The following is a 26,351-nucleotide window of genomic DNA, read 5'->3' on the forward strand; positions in this document are numbered from 1 at the left end:
AATTTACATAAGTTATCATAACACCTTTTAATTGTGAGAGTGACAAGAACTTTCATTTTATCCTTTCAATGAACATCATAGCTTACTGCAGGATAACTAAACAACTACAACAAGTAGAAAGATATACATGCTCAGTAAACTAGAGAGAAAAAAAGGGCCAGTAGAGTCACATTTCAGTGAGGAACTCGAAACTTCCAACACAGGGCAGGAGCATGTAGAGGAACTATGGATCAAGCTTAAAAGAATAGTTGACCGTGCACTGGATACATATGCACCCAGTAGAACATTTCACATTGGGAGGGAACCTACAAGGTATACACTCACTGTAAATAAACTTCTAAGGAAACAGAGATTACAGCACAACTGGTATAGAACAAAGGGTACAACTATAGATAGAGAAATGCTGAAAGAAAAGCATTTGGCTGTCAAGAGAGCAATGCATGATGCTTTCAATGACTAACACAGCAGATACTGTCAAATGATATTACACAATACCCAAATAAATTCTGGTTGTATGTGGCACCAAAGTTAGCGTCCAGTCCCTAGTGAATGAGATAGGAACTGAAATTGAAGGTAGCAAAGCAAAAGCTGAAATGCTTAACTCCCTTGTCAAATGTTTCTTTACCATGGAAAAACCAGGAGAATTGCCCCAATTTAATTCTCATACCACTGAAAAGATCAGTGAAATAAGTCTTAGTATAACTGGTTTTGAGAAACAGCTGAAAGCATTTAAACTGAACAAACTTCCAGGGCATAACGGTATCCCTGTCAGATTCTATACTGAATTTACGGCCGAGTTATCCTTTCTTCTAACTATAACCTATCCTAGATCCCTTGAATAAAAAAATATGCCCAGTTAATGGAAAAAAGGCAAAGGTCACATCCATCTACAAGAAGAGTGGTAAAAGTGATCCACAAAACTACCATGTAATATCCTTGACATTGACTTGTTATTAAATCTTAGAACATATTCTGAGCTGAAACACAGTGAGGTATCTTGAACAGAATGACCTTCTCAAAGTCAACCAGCACGGATTTCGAAAACATCAATCATGTGAAACCCAACTCGCACTTTTCTCACGTGACATACTGAAAGATTTGGATCAAGGCAGTCAAGTACATGCAGTAGGTCTCCATTTCTGAAAAGCATTTGACTCAGTACCACACCTACACTTATCATCAAAAATATGATGGTATGGGCTATCAAGTGAAATTTGTAACTGGATTGAAGACTTTTTGATAGGGAAGACACAGTACGTTATCATGGATGGAGAGTCATCATCAGATGTAGAAGTAACTTCAGGTGTGTATAAGGGGACCCTTGCTGTTCATGTTGTGTTGCACACAATATTAATAGTAACCTCAGAGTTTTTGCAGATGATGCAGTTATCTATACCTAAGTACTATCTGAAAGAAGCTGCATAAATATTCACACTGATTTTGATAAGGTTTCAAAATGGTACAAAGACTGGTAACTTGCTTTAAATGTTCAAAAATGTAAAACTGTGCACTCCAAAAATAAAATAAAATAAAATAAAATAAAAAAATTGACTCACTGTTGGAATTAGCCAACTCATACAAATACCTGGATGTAAGACTTTGTAGGGATATGAAATGGAATGATCACATAGGTTCAGTCGTGGGTAAAGCAGGTGGTAGGCTTCAGTTTATTGGTAGAATACTGTGGAAGAGCCATCAGTCTACAAAGAAGATTGTTTACAAACCACTCATGCAACTGGTTCTAGAATACTGCTCAAGTGTGTGGGACCCATGCCAAATAGGACTAACAGGGAATACTGAATGCATATAGACAAGGGCAGCACTAATGGTCACAGGTTTGTTTTATCCATAGGGGTGTGTCACAGAGATACTGATGGAACCGAATTGGAAGACTCTTGAAGATAGATGTAAAATATTTCAAGAAAGTTTACAAACAAAGTTTCAAGAACCAGCTTTAAATGACTCTAGGAATATACTAGAATCCCCTATGTATCACTCACATAGGGACTGTAAGGACAAGATTAGAATAATAACTGCTCGCACACAGGCATTTAAACAATCATTCTTCCCAAGCAACATGCATCAATGGAAAAGGAAGAAACCCTAATAACTTTTACAGTGGGACATACCCCCTGGTATGCACCTCACAGGGGTTTGCGGAGTATAGATGTAGATGAGGTGTTGTGTTTTCATGGTGGCACTTCTACAAGACTTTCAACTCCATACGACTGGACTACTTTGGCTTTTCATACAACTTTCCACATCAAAAATTACCTTGTTATCATTCTGAAAATGCCTGCCATGTAACAGTTTCTGCATCTGAGTAAACAGACAAAAGTCACTGGGTACTGTTCCAGGAAAATAATGTGAGGAGAGGAGGGGCACAGGAGGGGGGGGGGGGGGAGGGGGGGGGGATGGCATCAGCCAAGACAAAATCTGGTAACTGTGCAGAATGAGGTGGGGCTTTGCCTTGGAGCAGAATCAGCACCTCATAGCTTCCCGTGATGTGTCATCTTGACAGCCTCTTGTAATGATCAGGAGATTTTGGTAATATGCCCCTTGTGAGCACAATCTGTCAGCATCATACCATGGCACCCACAAAAACAGCATGATGCTCTTAAACTTTTTTGATGGTGGCGAAAGCTGCTACTGCATCACACCCACCCACCCACACCCACACCCACACACACACACACACACACACACACACACAGCACTCATCTAAATCTGTACCTACATCCATGCTCTGCAAACCACTATGAACGGCACTGTAGAGTGTACTTCCCACGTATCAGTTATTACAGGATGTATACGTGGACAAGGAAAAGAAATACCTCGATTTTCCAGTTGAAAATACACTTTTTCTCGGGTGAATATACACTTTTTTCCTGGTGAAAATACGCTATACCCTTGGTGAATGTACACTTTTTCCATGTTAAGTGACAATATTCTCCCCTCAGAGCTGTAAAACTTATCACTCCTTTGAGTGGAGAAGGTTTTATACACCAGCATAGAACTTTTCGGCCCTTTAGGAGACAACATGATTTGGAAAGATCGAATTCCACCAAATACAGCATGGTAGTTTTCGAAGCACTGAAATCTAGATAGCAATGCGCTTTTGTCAGCCAATCATAGTTCATGTCATGCAATATCACTAATCAATGACAGCAGATATTCAGAGCACAGGACACGTACCATAGTCAGCCAAGAGCACTATCATTGTTAATAATCATGAACACACAGACAGGAAAAGTTATCGTGTAAGTTAATATACAGGCAATACAGCTACAAGAAAAGCTAAGCTTTCACATATAACACTGGTCATCAAAAATGTTTTGCTGTTTTTTGTCCAAGTAAGAGGTTAGGCAGAATCCTAAGAGTAAAACTTAAACTGCAGCAGCTGAATATTTCTGACAAGCACTGTTACAGATTCACAGCTGTGCACCGAACGTTTCATGGGTTACCTGGCCAAATATATGTTCTGTCGAGCACTCACTTCACACTTCTTTTTTAAGGATAATTAGACATTTTGCTGTTGTTATTGAATAATTTGTAATCTATGAAATAACTAAAATAAATATGAAAAACTAAACTTGAAGTTTTTTCTTTTTTAGTGTGTGTTACCCTTTAATATATGCCAAACACAAATGTGACAGTAAAATTTTAAATAACGGCGTAAATGTCTGGTCTTCTGGGCCCAAAATATTTTTTAACATTCTCAGTGTTAAGTTTTGAATGAGAGTCTAATGCTCTGCGATTTAAGCAATTCACTATGCATTCTAACATGTAAGATCCATTAGAAATGTAAACAGTTTATGATGTCATGCTAAATGAAATGACGTAGGCCCCGCATCGAAAACAGTTTGTTGTTACAAAGTATTGAGTAGTCTGTGACACATTTTGCTGTTGAGTGAGTGCTGTGTTGTGTTGTTGTAAATGGCACAGTTTCTTTGCAACTAAAGTTTTATTTTGGCGTTATTCTCTCATTTCTGCTGTATTGCTGCAGTAAATTTCTTTTTTAGAGTATCAGTTCTTATCAGTTAAAATTATAAAAATTCAACAGAAAACAAAAACAATGAAAAATTCCAGAAATCCTAAAAAAATTTCCAAATTTTTCCTGGATGCAAAAACTCCCTGATTTTCCCCGGATTTCTTGATTGTCCCGGGGTGTACATATCCTGTTTTCAGGCTTTTTCCTGTTCCATTCCCAAATGGAGTGCAGCCACAATTACTGTTTAATTGCCTCTGTGAGCAATGTAATTAATTTAATATTTTCTGCACAATCCCTACAGGAGCAATACAAAGGACACTGTCATATATTCCTACAGCCATCAATTAAAGCTGGTACTAGCTTGCACATATCCTCAAGTGTCTGCCAGTTCAGTTTCTTCAGCATCTCTGTGACACTCACCTGGAAGTCAAACAGACCTATGACTCGAGGCTTTCCTGAAGGAATAGTTGTAAATACGGTTCTCGAGCGAGATGTCGGATGTCATCGCGGAATTTCCACAATAATTCCATCGGCGAAACAGACCAACTTCAGTTGCAGGGAACACTCTACTGAGGCTGTGAGCGAAGCCACCTATTTATGACCGCCTCAGAATAAACTTTTTAGGCAGACCGTGTACAAACTTACGGACAAACCTGTGCCTGAGACAGCAGTTTTGGTATCTGAGAAAGCATTGGACTTCACACCACCCTGAGGACACCTCCAGTTCGGGATATTATTATCTCTGTTGAAATAGAACTCCTGAAACTGCTTAGGAATGCTGTCAAGCAAACCAGACTAGCGACTTTCCATGCTCTGACATGCCAGCATCTAAAACTAATGTCTCGGCTACAGAGAGGTCAGTGCTTCAATCTCTGCGTAAGGATCCTAATATTGTAATCTTACCAACAGATAAAAGCAGCGCAGCCATTATCTTCTCCAAACACATTTACCTAAGCAGGATGAACCAGTTATTGAACAACCCTGCACACTGTCTTCTAAACAAAGACCCCACGACCAAAACGCGACTTCATACACAGACACGTCTTCCTCCCAGACTATACGGGCTACCTAACATTCATAAGCATACCATGCCTTTCGACGAGTTTTTAGAAATACTGCGGCACCAACATACAATTTGGCTAAACATCTAGAATCACAACTAAGCCCTTTACGGGGAAAAAATTAGCACAACATCCACATCTCAGATTTAGTCCATCAGCTCAAGAACCTGCGACTTGCACCATCAGATATTCTCGTTAGTTTCCGTGTGGTCTCACTTTTCACTCGAGTACCACTGCAGGGATCACTGTTGCTCACTGGTGAGAAGCTGGAATGGGAACTTGTCAATTTGTTTACACATGGGCTCCCATTCATTGATAATCTTGCTTTGAGCACCCGTAAGCATCACCATGTGCTCTTCTCAATTTATTTTTTATTCAGCAACCAATGCTCTGAACAGACCGACTGTGTCGCAATGGGTAGTCCCTTGTCACACACTGTTGTCAGTCTTTTTACCGAAGATTTTGAGGAGAGATCATTACAGTCAGCGAAGTTGAAACCTATGTGCTTTGGTGATATTTGGAAGACACTTTTGTCATCTGGCTCCATGGCACTCCATCACAGGATTCGTTTTTTAATGTCTAAATTCTTTTCACTTGGACATCAAGTTTATTTTATGATGGAGATGGAGAAAAACAGCAAACTACAATTCCTGGAAGTGTTGCTGCAGAGAAAAGATGCTGGCACCTTGGCTGATGCTGTATACCGTAAACCTACATACTCGGATTTATACTTACAGGCCACCAGCTGCCACCATCCTCCACAATGAAGTGGCATGCTTAGGATGGTCCACAGAGCAGAGCCATATTAGACTCAGGAAGCTTGTCTGATTAGTTACACCAGCTCCATACCATATTTTTAGACAATGGTTAGTCTGAACAGAGATTCACCATGCCTTACACTCTGAGTATGCTAGATAAATAGACAAACTGGAAGAAAGTGAAGAACAAAGAGAAATGGTCATCTCGCCATACGTCGATGGCTTTTCTTTGAAAATAGGAATATTATTGGAGAAACATAAATGCACCTTTTGTCCACCAACAAAACTCAGAGTTCTTGTAGGCCTCTCAATTTCAGAAGCCCCCGTGCCTATGAGATTCCTTGTAGCTGCGGGACATCATACACTGGACAAACTTGTCGCACCGTGGAGGAAAGATGTCTCAATCATCATCAACACACGCATCTGGACCGGCCTGGGAAATCAGTAGTGGCTGAGCATTGTCTCAGTACAGGACAGAGTATGGAATACAAAAACACCAGAATTCTTACTGGGACAGCATTATTAAAGAAACAGTGGAAATTCGCAGCTCAACTTATGTGCTGAACAAGGACACAGGGCACCATCTTAGCATGGCACGGGTCCAGTGCCAGCCATGTGAAAATCACAGCAACCACAATGAAGAACTGTCGGTCGTACAAGGAATGACGCTACAGCAGCAGTGAAGACGGGCGCACACCAGCGCAGACACGTATTTTGGCAGGCAGCTCCTGACAGAAGGTGTCAGGGCAGCCAACAGCAGCACACAGTATGATTGACAGCCTCTGTGCGTGCATTTGTCACCGGCAGGTGGTGTAGCTGTCTCTCTTCACTACCAATCAATGTATATCTACACCATTGGTCACCAAATTTGGTGCATTCACACCTGAGCAGTGTCTTCTCAGACTGTCATAAATAGGAGGCTTCGGTAACAGCCCACCAGTGTGTTCGCCACACCTGAAGATGACTGTCAGTTGCGCCAATGAAATATTGTGAAGTATTTACTAACCTATGACTATTTGTGTTGTTCTTCTCTGTGTACATTAATACCCTCTGCCACACACTTGAGCAATATTCTAGAGTGGCTCATAAAAATGTTTTATAAGTGACCTCCTTTCTCGACTACTACATTCTGCCAATGATTAGCAGTCTTCCACATGCTTTGCCCACTACTGAGCTTGTGTAATTCTACCATTCTGTATACCTACAAAGTGTTACACTCACGTATTCCAACTGTGACTCATTGATACTATATTTGGAGGTTATTATGTTTTCCGTTTTGTGAAGTGCACGATTTTACATTCCTGAACACTTAAAGCAATCTGTCTATCTTTGCACCACTTTGAAATATCAAACTTTGGTTGAATATTTGTGTAGGTTTTTTTCAGACAGTAATTCATTATAGATAACTGCATCATCTGAAGAAAGTCTGAAGTCACTATTAGTACTGTTTGCAAGATCATTAATATATAACTGGAACAGCAAGGGTTCTAACACACTTCCCTAGAGAGCACCCAAATTTACATCTACATGTCAACAACTGCTCATTCAGAAAAAATTAAGAAAAATTAAAAATAATAATAATAAAATTTAAGCAAATTTTTTGTGTCAATCAAAGCTTCATCATTACTCCTCTTATTTGTCTGACACCGGAGACAAAAGTCAATACAGCCAATGAATTTGTTTACTACTGTTTTTATTAGCACTTCTAAAAGCTAAACACACAAACAAATTAGGTTGTTTTCTTTTTAGTTTGGAACACATAATCTTATCTTAATACATTAATTCCAAATTTACTTACATGATAATATACTACCCCGCAAACATTTACATCTTTAAACCAACAGTATTCTGAAGCTAAGTTGGTGGTTCACAATTTAAGTTCACAAACTTGTTTATAAATTTACTGAGTTCTCTTATCAATTTCATTTATTTGCACAGGAACACAATGCAGTTTATACCTTCACTACAACAGTAAATGTTGTTTAGAGCTTTCATAATTATATTTCAGTCTCAAATCAGTTGTCAATAACTTTATAAAATATTTAGCTACACACAAATCTCTCCAAGAGCTTATCTCATTTCTAAACTGAATTCATCTCATCCAACTACTTCCCGTTTTCCAGTTTAGATATGCAGCCTGTACCTCAAACTGCAATCAACTAGCTATAATTATGATAGCAAAATAGTGTTGGGTAGTTCACTGACCAAAGAACCATCACCTAAAGTCCAGTAGCATAACAAACACCGTTTGAAACTGTTACAATATTAGCACCCCTTTTCTTCAGCACAGCAACAAATCAGCATTGGCCATAATATCATCTGTATTTTATTGCAGATCTAGTTTGCAGCTAACAGCACTGCTATCGTCAGTGCTGAAAATACAAAATAGCACAGGACTCCAACAATGAAACAGCACACTAACCAAGAACCGTGTCACTGTTTGTACAAAATACCAGTTGCAGAACTGTATACCATTATAGATAGTCATGTGGATTCAGCACATATTGCAATTTAACAGTGGCATGTACAAGCATCAGTCAAATGGAGGCTGCCATTTACCAACCCACAGAGTTAACCTCAGTTTATGACAAGTCGGATGACCAGCACCCTCTACCTCCATTATTCATATACAAAAAAGTGTGTCAATACAAAATTTATATATAAGAACAAAAAGAATTCATAAAATAATTACAGTAAAATACATTTTTTTGGGAGGCATGTAAATTAAAATACTCATTGTGACAAATATCGCAGTTCATTGACAGTTACTATTACACAATACACAAAAAAATCAACATTTTTCATCAATCTGATCCATACAGATTGGTGTGCTCAGACTGTAACACCTGTTATGTGGGCCAAACTGAGAGACGACTTGAGGTCATATTCCAGGAGCATGTGGCGCTGGGAAGAAGGGATGTGGCTGAGAAATCTAATTTTGCCGTCCACTTGAATGATTGCGGACACAGTGTTCTGGATCCGACCTCAAACTGAAATTGCTTCGTAGAGGTGAGAAGTAGAGACTTTTAGAGTCACTTGAGGGGATGGAGATTTTTTGGAGAAGCATCCATTTTTGGGGAGCTTTTTGAAAGCCGCTTTCTCAATAGATGATATAGTGGCGACCCAGCAGGGATGCACTGAACGTAGTGGACCCATCCCTATGTAGTAACTGCGTGCCATACGGGTACAAACTGTACAACGAAACATCTAAGTTGTCCTTTCAGTATTTACAGGTTCCACACTTTGTACTGTAGTTTTCAACATCAGTGTACACTAATGATGTTTTTTGAAATCTGCTAACAAGCATAATTATAAACATTTTACAGCATTTCCTTTTGCTTAGCAGCCATAACACTAATTTCAAAATTTCATTACGTAGCATCTCCATACTTTAGTACTGGTGATCGTATATTTTATATTTTCAGATTATAAAATAAATAATGGAAAATTATAATTCTTACACCAGTTTGCTACTCAGCTTTAATATTTTACGGAATATAAATCTCTTTAATACATTTTTATGACAATGAACTCAATTTATTGCAATATTTGTATAGGCTTATTTTAATTTATATGCCATCCAAAAAAATTGTATTTTGCTATAATTATTATTGAATTCGTTTTAGCCAGCCACCGTGGCCAAGCGGTTCTAGGCACTTCAGTCCAGAACCGAGCAACTACTACAGTTGCAGGTTCGAATCCTGCCTCGGGCATGGATGTGTGTGATGTCTTTAGGTTGATTAGGTTTAAGTAGTTCTAAGTTCTAGGGGGACTGATGGCCTCCGATGTTAAGTCCCATAATGCTCAGAGACATTTAAACCATGTAAATTCATTTTATGCTTACACACAAATTTTATCTTAATACACTCTGTAATATGAATAGTGAAAATAGTGTGTGTTGGCCAACCAACATGGTATAAACTGAGGTTAGCTGTATAGGTATGTAAACAGCAGCTTCAATTTGACTGGCACACCAAAGTTATATCATAATATGTGTCGTTATAACTGCTGGGTACACATCACTACCAACAATGGTATGTAATTGTGCAACTGGCATTTTGTACAACTTCCCATGGTTATCAGTTAGTGCATTTTTTCACTGTCTGCTTCCCTTGTTATCCTGTATTTATAGCATTGGTGACAGCTGTGCTGTTAGCTGAAATCTGGATCTGTAATGAAACAGCAGCAATATTACGAGCAATGCTGGCCTCCTTTCAGTCCTGGATCACATCATAGTAGCGGTGCACAATTATTCCCACGGAAGCAAACCTGATCTCTTTTCTTGTCAATTCATCAGTACAAAGAAAAACAAAAAGGTAAATCACTATGCAAAACATGACGTAAGCTGTATGAGGGTAGACTGACAAGCTCTGTCAATTTCTACAAAATAAGAAAACAATTTGTTGTTTAGCATCACTTCTGGTAGGTGATTCTTGTGCTGGTTTTGTTCACTTCCAAAAATACGTTCTTGGTAGCAGCTTTTTTACGTGCCCAGTCACAAATTTCATAGAATGAGGTAAGACAAGTGCCACACACTGATGAAATTTATCTGTTTGCAGATGTGGAATGGAGCCTTACATGTATCAGGCTGAAAGATCTCCACTTGTTTTCCAGTCACTTTTGGGATAAATATATACCACATTTTTCAAAATGTATTTTCAAACAATTATTTATTCCACAAAGTTTTGGGATTGCAGCTGGATTAATTTGCCACAATATTTCAGCCGACAGCCATTCACCCTTCTTCAGGTGAGTGCTTTGATCTGCAGATTGCTAGTTCACATCACTAAATTTATACCATAACTGGCATGCGCAAAAGCTGTCGAGTTTCATGCCCTCTTCAAATATTGCTCCATATACAGCGCACAGGTGCATATGTAATGGTGATACTATATGGGCGCTTTCTGTCGGAACATGCGCTCGCAGAATCAAAATTCGGATGTCAAAATTAACAAAATTATTCCCGCTAGATGTGTCATCAATCATAAAATGTTTTCTTTTTGAAGAAATTAAAGAAATCACTGGGTCCCACGCCTTATCCAGTTGAAAGGCGCCATCACATTTGATAAGATCTTCTGCCAAACACGTTTACACCGATTCATTAATAACTGAATGCCAGAAGATCTTGCAGAGGCCAAGATTCCCATGACGGAATAATCCATAGACTCATGTGGAGATACAAAGCTAGGCTATGGCTGACTTAGTAGGTTGAGAAAGGTGAGTGTGGTGCTCATATTCAATGCACTTTTCAAGCACTGTGGACGCTGTCTGGCCTACATAGGCTTTCCCACACTTGCAAGGTTTTCTGTAGATTCTAGCCCTCCACAATCCCAGATCGTCCTTTGTCAAACCAAGAAGAGCACAAGTCTTGGTAGATGAGCAGATTACTTTGAGGCAACATTTCCTTAATATCCAGCCTAATTTTGACAAAATATTGCCGATGTGCCAACTGGATGGTCCATTAGGGAATTCTGTTCACTATGAGCCCACACATGCAGACCTGTATTTGCAGGCACTGGGCACGTATTGTGTTTGATAGAGACAGCCTCGCAAAGGAGCTGGAACACACACATTCTGTGTTCATAGATGACAGATAGTCTCTCATTAGATCAGCATGGCATTAAGGAAGAAGAAAATCACCCACAAGATTAGGAGGAGAAGGAGCAGTTCAAGTTGAGGGCGTTCCTCCCATAGTCAGCAATATTTTGTAGAAATTAGGTGGAATCTTAAGGAAACATTATGTCAAACTAATATATTGTGCCCACTTATAAAGACTTGCTTTCTTCTCGACTCGGCAAAGAATGATCTTGGATTGTGGAGGGCTGGAATTTACAGGATACCTTGCCAGTGTGACAAAGCCTTAATTGGCGAGTCAAGAGCAAAGTGCATGAAAGATGGATTGAACATGACTGGCACACTTGCCTTTTGCAGTCAAGTAAGTCAACTATAGCCGAACATTGTATCTCCACAGGACGTTCCATGGATTATTCTGCCATGGAAATCTTGGCCTCGATAAGATCCTTCTAGAATTCAATTATTAAGGAATCAGTGGAAATGCAATTGGCAGAAGATCTTATCAATCGTGATGGCGGCTTTCAACAGAATAATGTGTGGGATCCAGTATTTTTTCTAATTTCTACAGAATGAAAACATTTAATGAGTAATGACATGTCTAGCAACTGTAATTTTATTAATTTTGACATCTGAATTTTAATTTTGCAAACACACCTTATCAATGAGAGCACACATTTAGCATCACCATCATGCATGCCTCTGTGCCAAAGATGGAGCAATATTCGAAGGGGCCACTCATGTAGTTGCTGCCTTTGTAAATGTGTTTTCACACCAATTTTTGGTATAAATTTAGTGATGTGAACGTGCAATCTCCAGAGCAAAACACTCACCTGAAGATGGCTGAATAGCTGCCAGCCAAAATATCATGGCAAGAAGTTGACATAATCCAGCTGCAATCTCGAAACTTGTTGGAATACTATTTGCACTGGGAAAATTACAAGAGCAACAATTACTTAGCAGATAATCAAAATTATTTGAAAGATTATGTTTTGCAGGAATTTATTATTCAGGATGTCATTTCTGTATTACTGCATACTGTGAAACAGTTAATGTTGCTGAGAGATTTTTATTTCACAGGTGAATTTGATATTTAAAATTCAATAGTACCACATACTTCAAAAATTCAATCTTACTAATAAATGTTTGATAGAATATAGGGCTATAAGGCTACTGACAAAGTACTAGGCTTCCTGACAGGGTGTATATGCGGACAAAGAAAAAAAATTCCCCGAGATTTTTCTGGATTTCCCAATTAAAAAGACACTTTCTCCTGGGTGAAAAACACACTTTTTCTATGTTAAGTGACACTATATTTTTCCCTCGGAACTGTAAAACTTACAATCCTTCGAATGGTTATGGTTTTATACACGTGCATAGAATTTCCCAGCACTTTAGAACCTGAAACTCGGGGGAAAAAAAAGAAACACACACACACACACACACACACACACACACACATATATTTTGGAAAGATCTGTTGATGTGCAGCAATATGTATGCTGCATATTTTCGTATTATGAAAGTTTGAATTCGAATTCCACCAAACACCACATGTTACTTTCTGAAGCATTGAAATTGAGATTGGGATGTTCTTTTGTAAGCCAGACATAGCTCATGTCATGTGATTTCACCAGCCGATGACAAGATTATATTCAGAGCATAGGACACATGATGCAGTCAGCCAATAGTAACATCACTGTTAAGTAGCGCAAACACACCAACAGGAAAAGTTAATGGTTTAAATTAATGTACTTAGTGTTACTACAAGAAAAGCAAAGCTTTTACATACAATATTGGACTCTTAAGGTTAATAAGCTGCAGAGAAGCTAAGCTTTCAGATATAATGTTGATCTTTTTTGCACGTGTTACACTTCAAGATATAGCACACAAATGTGTCAGGAAAATTTTTAATAATGATAAAATGTTGGATCTTCTGGGCTTGAAATTCTTCTAAATGGCTTGTCATCAAAGAGTTGATTTTTAAATGAGAGCCAAATGCTCTGTGATTTAAGAAATTCATCGTACATTCTCGGACATAGTTCAACTTGCGTAAAAGGAAATTTACTTTGAAAGTAACACTTTTCAAAACCACAATTCTCAATATTTTACCTCGACATGTTAGAAATAGGTTCATTTCAGCAGATGCCAGAGAGCACCAGGTAACAGGCACTACCACGCTTGCGCAACTACGATTACTTAGGAAGCACATACATTTGTACGTGTAAAACATTAAAAGATCTTGCGTTATGTCATAAAAGAAACAAGACATCAGAGGATACTCTAAAAGCATCGGGATTTTGTGAACCATACTAAAATGTGCACATTTAAAGTGCATACTTTAAGTGCACATTGGTATGTCCAGATTTCCAATGAGGTAGGCCTCAACGTGATGTTAAGCTTTTCAGCGTGGTTTTCAGGATGTAAATTTTCTCGGTGTAGCATTACTGTATTATTTCATGTTTGGTTCTTTATTACGGCATAATGTCACAAGTGCTAGAATATGAAAATGTGCACTTGAAATGCAGCGAACAGTTGAAAGTAGCCAATAATGTGGAATTAAACACTCTGTTTCAAATACATTGACTGCCTCAGTGGAAAAGATTAATAATAGCCAAATTTCTTTAGCAAACTTCATTGTTCTGCAAGGCGATTAATGCTTGACACTCAGAAAGATGAAAATTAAATAAAATTTGAAACACACAACATATTTTAGCCTTCTGTAATTATGTGAATGTATTTTAATTCACTTGATAGCTCCCAGCCACAGAAAGCCCTTTTATTTTCATTTGACGTGAAAGCAGTAAACGTAGAGAAAACAATAAAATCACTAAACGTAAACACAGGACACAGGGAGTCTACCCACTTACCCACTATAACCCAGACTGCTCTGCCCATCAGCCCCAGATCTACGATATTTCTGACCGGGGCAATACTAGATAGTGGAGCCTCACCCCCCTCCCAAGAGCATTTGCAATAGGGCATCAAAAATTTAAAAAAAAAAATCGAATTTTCTAAAAGACGTGTGTTTAAGGAAATGAAATAAATGACATGATCATATGGCATTGCTGGCTGGGACGTCCCAGTCGGGTTCGGCTGCCAAGTGCAAGTCTTGTTTCAGTCAGCAACACATTGGGTGACTTGCACCCGACGATGAGGATAAAATGATAAGGACAGGACAACACAACACCCACTCCCCGAGTGGAGAAAATCTCCAACCCGACTGGGAATTGAACCCGGGCCCAGTGCATGGGAGGCAAGCACGTTACCACCCAGCTAAGCAGGCAGACTTCGTGGAAAGGTAAGACATGATGTCTGGTCTTCAGTGAGCCAAAGTGCAGTGCCACGCCTCTTCACACAGGATTCTTCTATTGCACATCACTGTACTTCACACTGTGGAATTGAAAAGTGTATATTTTGTAATGGATGCCATCAAACTATATCCAGGACAGTGGAAATTAAAATGTCCTGTGGTGCCTCTCCTGCTCCCAGTCGGTCAGTTTGACAACCTGACCATTTAAAAAAAAAAAAAAAAAAACAAAAAAAAAAAAAAAACAAAAAAAAAAACACTTAGAAAATTAATACTGGATGGGATTATTTGTAACTGGGAGAACAAGAACTCTTCAGAAAATTTGCACTCTTTATTACCTATTAGCTAATAACTTGCTGTTTTATGTGACATAAAATTAAATATAGGGTACATAAAACCAGTAAAGACAAAAGACAAGCAAGACAGTACACATTTCTTCCATCCTTAGCTTCTAGCATTTTTTTCTCTCTAATCTTGCTACAGCTTTACATGGCGTGCTTTCCTTTCTGCAAAAGAATCTATTACCTGAAAGTTCGTCAAATGTTTTGCTATACAAAAAATTGAAATGTAGTTGTCTAACATTGAAAAAGCTGTTAATACAAATAGTACTCAAGACTGGTGTGGTTTCTCGATCTGATTACGTTGATAGGCCTTTCTAATACCGCAGCAGTTCTATACACACCAAATAAATGAGACTGTTTTGGCACAAATGGTCATTTTTATAACACAACATAATATAATTCACAAAGTACCAATATCAAATGCCTATTTGGCCTACTAAAAGCAAAAAACTTTATGTTAGAAAACAGTTTCACATTTCATTATACTCTGCAGTTTCTCAAGCATGAGAACAAAAAGCAGCAGTACGAAATTTTTATATAAATTTAGAATCATCATATTCTGACATAATTTGTGTGATGTCGCTGTTTCTTCTCCTTCCTCGTTCTAACAAACAATGTTATCACTAATTCTGCAACCACTCCTGCCGTTGTCAAAACTTATTAGCCGGTTAACTTCACTAAAGCTACCAGAATCACCGGTTTAGTTATCTCGTGATTAATCTCCAGTTAGGCGTTGTTACATGTTCGTACAACGCATTTTCCATGGTACTTACAGAATAGAACTTCAGCGGCTGTTAGCCAGGGACTGTACAACTGGCCCTTACTAATGTAGTGATCTGGCCAAAATTATCATGCAAAAATTTCATTTTCTTAGAGACACCGAGAAGATATGTCATCTTTCTTACCTGGTAGTCTGAATCTATGGATTTCATTAGTAACTATAACAAAGCTGATCATTCGCAAACCCAATCAACCATATAATCAGACAGTGATTGGCATTCACCCTTTCAGGTGTATTCGGCTCAGCTCATATAGCCTTGTCCCCTTTTGTCTGCAGGAAAGTTTATTTCTAGATGCAGCGAGGTTTCCGCTGGCAGAGACAACACATACACTATGTGTGCATTTGAAGATCAACTTATGATTAATTCAGAAATCGACTTCACCAAAATGTGTTCAAATATGTTCAAGAACCAACAGGGATGCGTTTCTACATCTACATACATACTCTACAATCCACCAAACGGTGCGTGGCGGAGGGTACCTCGTACCACAACTAGCATCTTCTCTCCCTGTTCCACTTCCAAACAGAACGAGGGAAAAATGACTGCCTAAATGCCTCTGTACGAGCCGTAATCTCTCTTATCTTATCTTTGTGGTCTTTCCGCAAAATGTAAGTTGGCGGCAGTAAAATTGTACTGCAGTCAGCCTCAAATGTTGGTTCTCTAAATTTCCTCAGTAGCGATTCACGAAAAGAACGCCTCCTTTGCTCTAGAGACTCCCACCCGAGTTCCTGAAGCATTTCCATAACACTCGCATGATGATCAAACCTACCAGTAACAAATCTAGCAGCCCGCCTCTGAATTGTTTCTATGTCCTCCCTCAATCCGACCTGATAGGGATCCCAAACGCAGCAACTTCTCTGTCTCAAGGAAATTCATTATATTCGAACTGAGAATATGTTCGAGAATCCTGCAACAAACTGATGTTAAGGATATTGGTCTGTAATTTTGAGGATCCATCCTTCTACCCTTCTTATATACAGGCATCACTTGCGCTTTTTTCCAGTTGCTCAGGACTTTACGTTGGGCAAGAGATTCACGATAAATGCAAGCTAAGTAAGGAGCCAATGCAGTAGAGTACTCTCTGTAAAACCGAATTGGAATCCCATCAATTCAAAATCATATGAATAATTGATAGACCATTGTGCCCTGGATCCTAGGCGCTTTGTGAAATTAGGTATTTTCCCCTCAAGAATGTGAATTTGGCACCCCCCCCCCCCAAAGTTGTCACACAGATCAGATACCTCAGTTTGGACCCCCCCCCCCCCCTCCAGATCCGGGTCTGTTGCACATGCGTGAATCTGGCAGCTTGGATTTTGCACCCCCCCCCTCCCCAAGTTGTCACACAGATCAGATACCTCAGTTTGGACCCCCCCCCCCCCCCTCCAGATCCGGGTCTGCTGCACATGCGTGAATCTGGCAGCTTGGGCGTGCCACTAAAATTTTTCCCGGTAGCACTTAGCTGCTTGCTGCGACTGCTTGCATAGCCAACAGCCACATATCTGTAGCCATAAACAGGAGAAGGTACTTATCATATGCGACTCATATGTGCATGTGTATGAGCCTGTTTGTAACTGCTAAAACAAATCTAATGTAAACAGTTATGACGTCACGCTCATCGGAGGCAATTTGTTGTTATGAAGCATTGCATAGTCTTCCTAAAGTCTCTGACACATTTTGCTGCTGGCAGATGCTTGTTTGAGCACTGTGTTTTGTTGCTGTACATGGCGCATTTCCTTTGTAATTTAAGTTTCATTTTTTTTCCTCTGGTTCATGTTTTATTGCTGCAGAATTATTCTGCAGTAGCAGGATACAGTAATATCCTTTGTAAGAGTATCAGTCCTTAACAGTCAAAATTACAAAAATTTAACTGAAAACTAAAGCAATAAAAAATTCCCAGAATTCTAAAAAATTCACAGGTTTTTCTTGGTTTTCTCCCGGATGAAAAAATTACCGGCTTTTTCCTGGATCTCCCGATTGTTCCGGGTTGTATACGTCCTGTCCTGGCTATAGCATATGTTTCATTTTATGTACTGTGCAATACCTTAAAATGATTTTAAACTAAATATTTCTTTGTTTATAGAAAAATATAATAATACTACAGCTTAAATTCTGCTCCAACTAAGCAGAATGTGGTTGTCTAGTATTGGAGCTGGCATACAGTTCACTCAGAGGTAATTAATATCTTACCAACTACAATTACATTACCGTAAAATGACATTATTTAAATAATTTTTGACTTATTGGTACAAATACACTCCAAAACATACTACTTATACAATGTGGAGAGAGAACTGTTTTATACTACTCATAATTGTAAAGCTCTGTAATTGCCAAGTAGCATTCAAGATTACAATTAACACTTTTTACAAAGAGACCTGTAATTTGTCAGCACTTGGTGGAAGCCTTTGTCATGCCTCTTGACATAATTCTGCATAAGAACTGTGTAGCACCAAATTAATATTTTAACACAAAAACAGTTCTAGTGCGTTAAGTTTCGAACAATCATCCACTGGCGTGCTCATTCTTGGATGAATACCAATGAAAGGCAAAGGTTACTGAACCCTACCATTGTTGTATAAAAAAAACCTTTAATGTGACCTTAGGAAGCCATTGAAAAAATTAAATTTCTTTAGCAACGACAAAGTGATTTTTACATTATTAGGTTGGAACATCACAATCTTAGACACAAGTGCTCAAGACTGTTTCTTATTACATTAATTCATTTAAACAGTCACACAATTAATGCAAATGTGGCACATTATCAATGCCTAATGAGTTTGGTCTGTAAAAAGCTGCATAAATACTAAAGATAATGTAATGTAAATGGATAGAGAAAAAAATCTACTCACCAAGCGGTGGCAGGAGAACACACAAACAAATACTTGCCCAAATATACGGTCAAAACTTTGATAAGATTTCAAAATGATCTACAACAAAATGGCAACTTTATAATAAGTTAACTATCTGGGAACACATTTTTAGGGAATCGATAAAGGAATGTTCATACAGCGCATGAATGTCAACAGTATTTCTTCCCTCTTTGTACTACCTCCTTTGGCTAGTTTTAAGAACTAGGAGGCACAACTACCGATATGACCTTCTGCCAGTGCCTGGTAAGTCCAGAAGAGAAAGGTGAGAACAGCATCATTAGCAGTAAGGCTGCATTTATTCCAGCTATCGAGCAACGCAGCACCACTGCCAGAAGGGGTCTAATTGCAGCAGTCATCTGTCACACCATTTCACCACCACAGTCAGCCTTTGTACGTCAGCATGACCACTCGGTCTCCGACTGGCAGTGTTGACACTCTTGGCCATAGACTATATTAAGCACTGGCCACCCAGCTGTCAGAGGGCATCGAGTCAGCAACACAGTCTATCCCGTGTGGCCAGGAGAAGCACAATCCCTCTGTAGCCATCATACTGGCGCAAACAATCCACAGGGCCACCTGCAAAATGGTCCGAAATCATCTCGGGCTGAGGGTCAAACTAGGACACTTCTCGCCAAAGATCCACTTACCGACTGCCATTGCCAGAGGCCACTAGCCAAATGTCATGGGACGGCTTTCACTTCCCGGATGACACCACGATCACCACAAGCTGCCGTCAGCCGAGCTGGGAGCACAATGTGGCCATCACTCAACCGGCGGGGCAGGAATTCTTAGCCGGCACTGACTCGATGTCAGCTACACACGGTTCCTGCCTAGTGAACATGCGCGGCTGTAGCCAGATTTCTGACAAGTGTGCCACCGCCGAGGACTCGGGGTTCAACAACCATCCCTTCTAGCCACTGGATGAGATGTATGCAGTGCTGTAGAAATAATCTGACTAGTTCCAACTTCAGTGTGGCCATAGTTGCTGCTCCCACTACAGAACCCACACAACAAGGGTGAGTGTGTCGACCTGGCAGCTTTGACAAGTTTACTCCTGACCTTCCCACTCGCCACTGGGGTTGACACTACTTGGCACTCTCGACATCATTACGTGTCTCACCAATATCCGAGGTTTACTGCAGGTCAATAAGTGGTCGAATATGTTCCCAGCATAGCCAGCGTCTACAATTTTCAATATAAGTGTGCTTTTCATCTGAAGGGTTTTTATTTTTATTACAACAAAGAATAAAAAATATGCAGTGTCATTACATTTTAAGCCCACATGTCAGATTCTTGGAATTTTAGAAGGGCGTTGTTACTTACGGTAACTTTATGCCAGATGTCGGGTTTGGTATCTGACAGAATACCGGGTCTTGTAGTGAGTAAGCAGGCAGCATTCATACTGTCCACCTCTATCACTTCATTGCTACTGTCCACCTCTGTCCTTTCATTCGAATTGACCACCTCTGTCCTTTCATTTGCACTATCCACCTCTGTCCTTTCCTTTGTACTGTCCTCCTCTGTGTCATCATTCGTAAGGTCCACAAGTACCACCTCTTTTGTATATTCCACCACTATCACATCATCTGTAAGGTCCACGTCTGTCCCTTGTTTTGGGGCTGCTGCACTTCCTACAAAATAAAAAAAAAAGCAACAGTAATTTATTTAGTTCATGCTAATTACACTACTGGTCTTTAAAATTGCTACACCACAAAGATGATGTGCTACAGATGCGAAATTTAACCAACAGGAAGAAGACGCTGTGATATGAAAATGATTAGCTTTTCAGAGCATTCACACAAGGTTGGCGCTGGTGGCGACACCTACAACGTGCTGACATGAGGAAAGTTTCCAACAGATTTCTCATACACAAACAGCAGTTGACTGGCATTGCCTGGTGAAACGTTGTGATGCCTCGTGTAAGGAGGAGAAATACGTACCATCACATTTCCGACTTTGATAAAGATTAGATTGTAGCCTATCACAATTGCGGTTTATCGTATCACAACATTGCTGCTCGCGTTGGTCAAGATCCAATGACTGTTTGCAGAATATGGAATCAGTGGATTCAGGAGGGTAATACAGAACGCCGTGCTGGATCCCAACGGCCTCGTATCACTAGCAGTCGAGATGACAGGCATCTCATCCGCATGGCTGTAATGGATCATGCAGCCACGTCTCAATCCCTGAGTCAACAAATGGGGACGTTTGCAAGACAACAACCATCTGCACGACAGTTCGACGACGTTTGCAGCAGCATGGACTATCAGCTCGGAGACCATGGCTGCAGTTACCCTTGTCGCTGCATCACAGACAGGAGCGCCTACGATGGTGTACTCAACGACGAACCTGGGTGCACGAATGGCAAAACGTCATTTTTTCGGATGAATCCAGGTTCTGTTTACAGCATCATGATGGTCGCATCCAAGTTTGACGACATCACGATGAACGCACATTGGAAGCGTGTATTCCTCATCGCCATACTGGCATATCACCTGGCGTGATGGTATGGGGTGCCATTGGTTACACGTCTCAGTCACCTCTTGTTCGCATTGACGACACTTTGAACATTAGATGTTACATTTCAGATGTGTTACGTACCGTGGCTCTACCCTCCATTCGACCCCTGCGAAACCCTACATTTCAGTATGATAATGCACGACCGCATGTTGCAGGTCCTGTACGGGTCTTTCTGGATACAGAAAACGTTCGACTGCTGCCCTGGCCAGCACATTCTCCAGATCACTCATAAATTGAAAATGTCTGGTCAATGGTGGCCAAGCAACTGGCTCGTCACAATTCGCCAGTCACTACTCTTGATTAACTGTGGTATCATGTTGAACCTGCATGGGCAACTGTACCTGTACACGCCATCCAAGCTGTGTTTGACTCAATGCCCAGGCGTATCAAGGTCGTTATTACGGCCAGAGGTGGTTGTTCTGGGTACTGATTTCTCAGGATCTATGCACCCAAATTGCGTGAAAATGTAATCACATGTCAGTTCTACTATAATATATTTGCCCAATGGATACCCGTTTATCATCTGCATTACCTCTTGGTGTAGCAATTTTAATGGCCAGTAGTGTATATGAAACACACATAAAAATGTTCCCAGTGGCACAGTAAATTTACAACAAACAGTTGCATCAAAAAATTACACCCAATCGGATGAGGAAACTATGAAGGCAGGAAGGATCATTGAAGTTTAAGATTCCACTGATGACAAGTCAATTACAGAATTAAATGATCAGGGAAGGATGGGTATCACCCGATATGAAGTCAAGTGCTGACATCGTTAAGAAAATGCTACCAAAAGACAGACTCTAGGCTTACTCAGAGAAGTAGGCATGGCAATAGTGTCATGCCACAGTATGGATCAGTGGTAATCAACCTGGTCTCTGCCACACAACAGCTTTCACTGTGGGCGGTAGGTGGTACAGGTTTTAAAAACATTTTCATCAAATTTTGACATGAAATGCTTGGTAAATGATTATTATTCTATGCTTTAACTTGCTGTAGCTCTGCTTTATATATTTTACAAAGTGAAGTTAGTTCCTTACTTTATAAAACCACCACTCACTCACTCTCTCTCTCTCTCTCTCTCACACACACACACACACACACACACACACACAGTCAGCAAGTCTGACTGCCCTGCAGAGAACCCAGGTTCAAAACCCACTACTGCCAGTTATCTGTCTTTGGAGGGAGCACTGGAACAGGGTCCACTCAGCCTAGTGAGGTATGAGAAAGAGGTGGGAAGGAGGCAGGTCAGAAAATGAAAGATATAGAAAAGTAAAACAGAGAGAAGAAAGGAATAGTTACCGTGAAGAAATGTTGGGACATAAGAAATTAATGTTAATTAAGGCCAAGTGGGTGGCAAGAACCAAGGACTTATTGTAGCACCAGTTCCCACCTGCGGAGTTCTGAGAAACTGGAGTCTGGGGGCAGAATCCAGATTGCTCACAGGGTGGAACAGGCACCGACATCACAACTGTCATATTGTAGAGCTTGCTCTGCAACAAGGCATTGGAGTTGCCAGTATATGCCCTCTGCCTATGCCCGTTTATCCTAAAAGATAATGTGACAGTAGCTGTGTCAATTATAGGGCCAAACAGTGTTTACATAAAAACCAGTACACGACATGTTGTTTCATAGGTGGCTCTCCCTTTAAAAGTATATATTTTGCCAGTTAAAGGGTTGGTACTGGTCACAGGAGGAGGGTGCATAGGGTAAGTCTTACACCAGGAATAATCACAGAGGTAGCAGCCATAAGGTAGGGAAATGGCTGCACAAGGATCTGACAACAATATAGTGGAGATTGAGAGGGTGAGAACAAGCTATTCAAGATGTCGTGGGCAAAATGTCAGACAAACTGGATCTCATCTCAGGGCTTGATTTCAGGAAGTCGTAGTTTATGTATGTGGATTCGCCCAATGTGGCAACTGGTGATGAATGATAGTGGCTATCATTAAATGGGATAACTGGAAATCTATACTAATATATAAAGGGGAAACGTCATTTAACAATGTTTCCAAAAATTTCGTAAAGTTCTCAATTGATTAGCTTCATATTTTTACAAAACACTCTAATAAAAATTCGGACGCACATAGTCTATATATTTTTAAAACAGGTGACACACTGGTACCAATTGAGGGGGAACACAGTCCAACTGGTGATGAGGGAATGCACTACAGCCCCTGTGGAGCATCAAGTTCCAGTGTCTGTCCATTCTGTCTACTGATGCCACAGTCTTCAGAACAGATTGTTCCTGTTGTATTTTTGTTACTGCAGAATCCCACACTGTACTAACTTGAAATCCACTAACCTATATTATTATTATGTTGTGCTGTCGTATTTTGACCACCTCTTTGACAATCGAGTCCAGTAATCCACTGGTGCTGCAAAGTCTTTGTTTGTTCAAAACCAAAGGTGTATTCCCTTTGGGCGCTATGCTCTTTCGCCACAGACAGAACACATCAGAAAGGTTCAACTAGGGCAGAGAGGCAAGTCCACAGTGGCAGAGCATAGCATCAACAAGGAAAACACCTCTGATTTTGAACAAATAAAGAAACTGTGCAGTGTCAACAGTTTCTGAACTGTCAAAGAGGCGGCAGAAATACATCTGCACAACCACTTAGTAAACTGAGATAGTGGGTTTCAACTCAGCACAGCATGGGATTCTGCAATTAAAAAAATATGACAAGAATGATCTGTTTTGAAGGCGGTGGCATCTGCAAACAGAATGAACAGACCACGACTCGATGCTAACACCAGGGTCCGCGATGCATTCCCCCACCTGTTTCTGGAGGCTCAATTGGCCTGTCCACAGATGAGGTCAGCAGTCAGGCAGCTATATAGATAGGCAGAACACAGCTTCCACCGTTTTGTCTGAAGATGACGGGTACGTAACTCATTGAAATGTTGTGACAAGATGACGCCACCATTCGGGTGATCACCCAAGAATATTTTATCAGTAGAATTCTTGTTTCAAACTGGTAAAGCGATAGAGAGTAATGACTATCAAATAAATTTTTTATGAAAAATTTTTAAAACGTGATTTGATTTGAATCTTCATATTCTCACACTGTATTACTTCACCCATAAAAATTGCAGAAATTCAGGCATAACCAAATTTTGACTCCTGCTAACATTGCAGTTCATGGTAACACCGATCACATCCTGGGACATGGCCATGATTCACAGCTTCACATCCAGACCTGCACCTACTACCAGACAACTATCATCATCCTGGGCACACCAATGGTGTCCTAAATGCTGTGGTACACAGGACGCACTTGACTGTTGATAAAGACTATCTACAGCAAGACCTTTTCCATCTAAAAACTGTTTTTGAAGATAATGGCTGTCCCCCATGGAAGATTTGCAAGGTATTGCAATCAAACCAAAGGTGCACATCCCAGCTCGAGAGCTGAAGAGAAAAGGTTCCATGGCATCCCCACCCTTCATACGGAATCTTTTTTTTAAAATAGACTGTTTACTCTCTAAATATATAGTCAAAATAATTTCCCTGCCAGCACCACAGATTGCCATACTCGATGGCTCTGTATTGGATGACTTAATTCTACGAAAGGCAGGAGTGTATACGATTACCTGTCACTGTGATTTGTCATACATCACATATACAGTTCGAGAATGTTGCTCAGAACATCAATGCTACTCCCACTTGCTACAACCTGATAAAATCTACAGCAGCCGAGCACTATACTATTGGTGAATCATGCTTCGGACCGCGAGAATACATTTTACCATCTGTTTCATCCTTCTGGGATTCAGTTTCCAGGAAAGCTATTGAAATATAATTGCTAAATAATTTAATAAATAGTTTTAACCTTGACAAAACGTCATGGGGCACTGGCAATAATTAACTCTCACAGGTGATGGTACTGTCGCCGTCAACAGAATTCATTAAACGGCATCCTTCACAGAGCATGTCATAGTAGCTTATACCTCTGCTACCCATGCCATAGTTCTTCCACAATAATTTTACACGTATTCACACACACTTGGCTCACCATACCAACGTATAAAGTGGATGGGAGCGTTTTACTGCCAGTCTTTTAAGCTCACTATGTACATGGCTGAACAAGGTATCACCAGCAGGCACACTTTGGTTACAGCTGAATTCCCAGCACTTTCTGGACGGATGACATGATTGTTTCCTTTGAGCTGCAACATGTGCTTTAGCATTCACAGACTGGGCATGTTCTGCACCATTATATGATCAACAGTCATCACGAAAAAAACATTATTCATGTTAGCCCTTGTCCTCACATCAGATGGGTCACTCTCGGTCAGGGTCTGAGGTCTCTGTATGTCCATCTTCTCAGAGGTGGTTGCAGGACTCAGCTGTTCACTGCAAGATGTCAAATCAAACACCTTTCAACTGTCGAGTTTCCAAAGGTATTTTAGTCGGCTACTTTACATTTGTGTTTGACTGTATATTAAAATGCATCAACATAGTTCCCTGGTTATGTCCCAGTGCTGAGTGCAGTATCTGCCACGATAGCTGAATGGTCAGCATGACGGACTGCCATCCTCATGGGCCCGGGTTCGATTCCCGGCTGGGTCAGGGATTTTCTCCACCCAGGGACTGGGTGTTGTGTTGTCTTCATCATTTCATCCCCATCCGGTACACACGTCGCCCAATGTGACGTCAAATGTAATAAGACCTGCACCGAGGCGGCCGGACCTGTCCCGTAAGGAGTTTCCCGGCCAATGACACCAAATGCTCATTTCCATTTCCACTGAGTGCAACACTTTCAAGTGTACTGTACATATGAGACACCATTCTATGAGAAATACATAATTGTAGTCTGCGACTGTTTTACTTCTCACTAACAATTCTATATACTAAACATGAAATGACACACAATATTGTTTTTACTGATCTTGAACATGTACAAGAATATTTATTTATACATATTTTTTACTTGTTGTGTAATGTCACTTTTATAGGTTGCACTACAATCATGCCGTTACCATTTTTCGAATTATACAGATGATGTTAGTTTTTTGCAGCTTCCTAGTTTTTTCACAAGTCCTGGGTGATATAGGTTAATGTTGCCTCAACCTACTTACTTGCTTACCTTTATTCTTCAACATGTAACCACAATAGTTACTACACTACATTGGTTGCATTATGG

General features: G+C 40.1%; 1 protein-coding gene across 2 annotated transcripts in view; it reads right to left on the reverse strand.

Annotated features, from left to right (window-relative positions):
• The window catches only part of LOC126210365 (nuclear RNA export factor 1-like), a 143,095-nt gene that overhangs the window by 106,198 nt on the left and 10,546 nt on the right, over positions 1-26,351 (reverse strand). For both annotated transcript variants that reach the window (XM_049939582.1, XM_049939581.1), the window contains exon 5: positions 20,008-20,315. In XM_049939582.1, the coding sequence (XP_049795539.1) occupies positions 20,008-20,315 (308 nt within the window). The remainder of the gene's footprint in view (positions 1-20,007; positions 20,316-26,351) is intronic.

This window comes from Schistocerca nitens, chromosome 10, assembly GCF_023898315.1.
Source record: "Schistocerca nitens isolate TAMUIC-IGC-003100 chromosome 10, iqSchNite1.1, whole genome shotgun sequence".
Taxonomy (NCBI): domain Eukaryota; kingdom Metazoa; phylum Arthropoda; class Insecta; order Orthoptera; family Acrididae; genus Schistocerca; species Schistocerca nitens.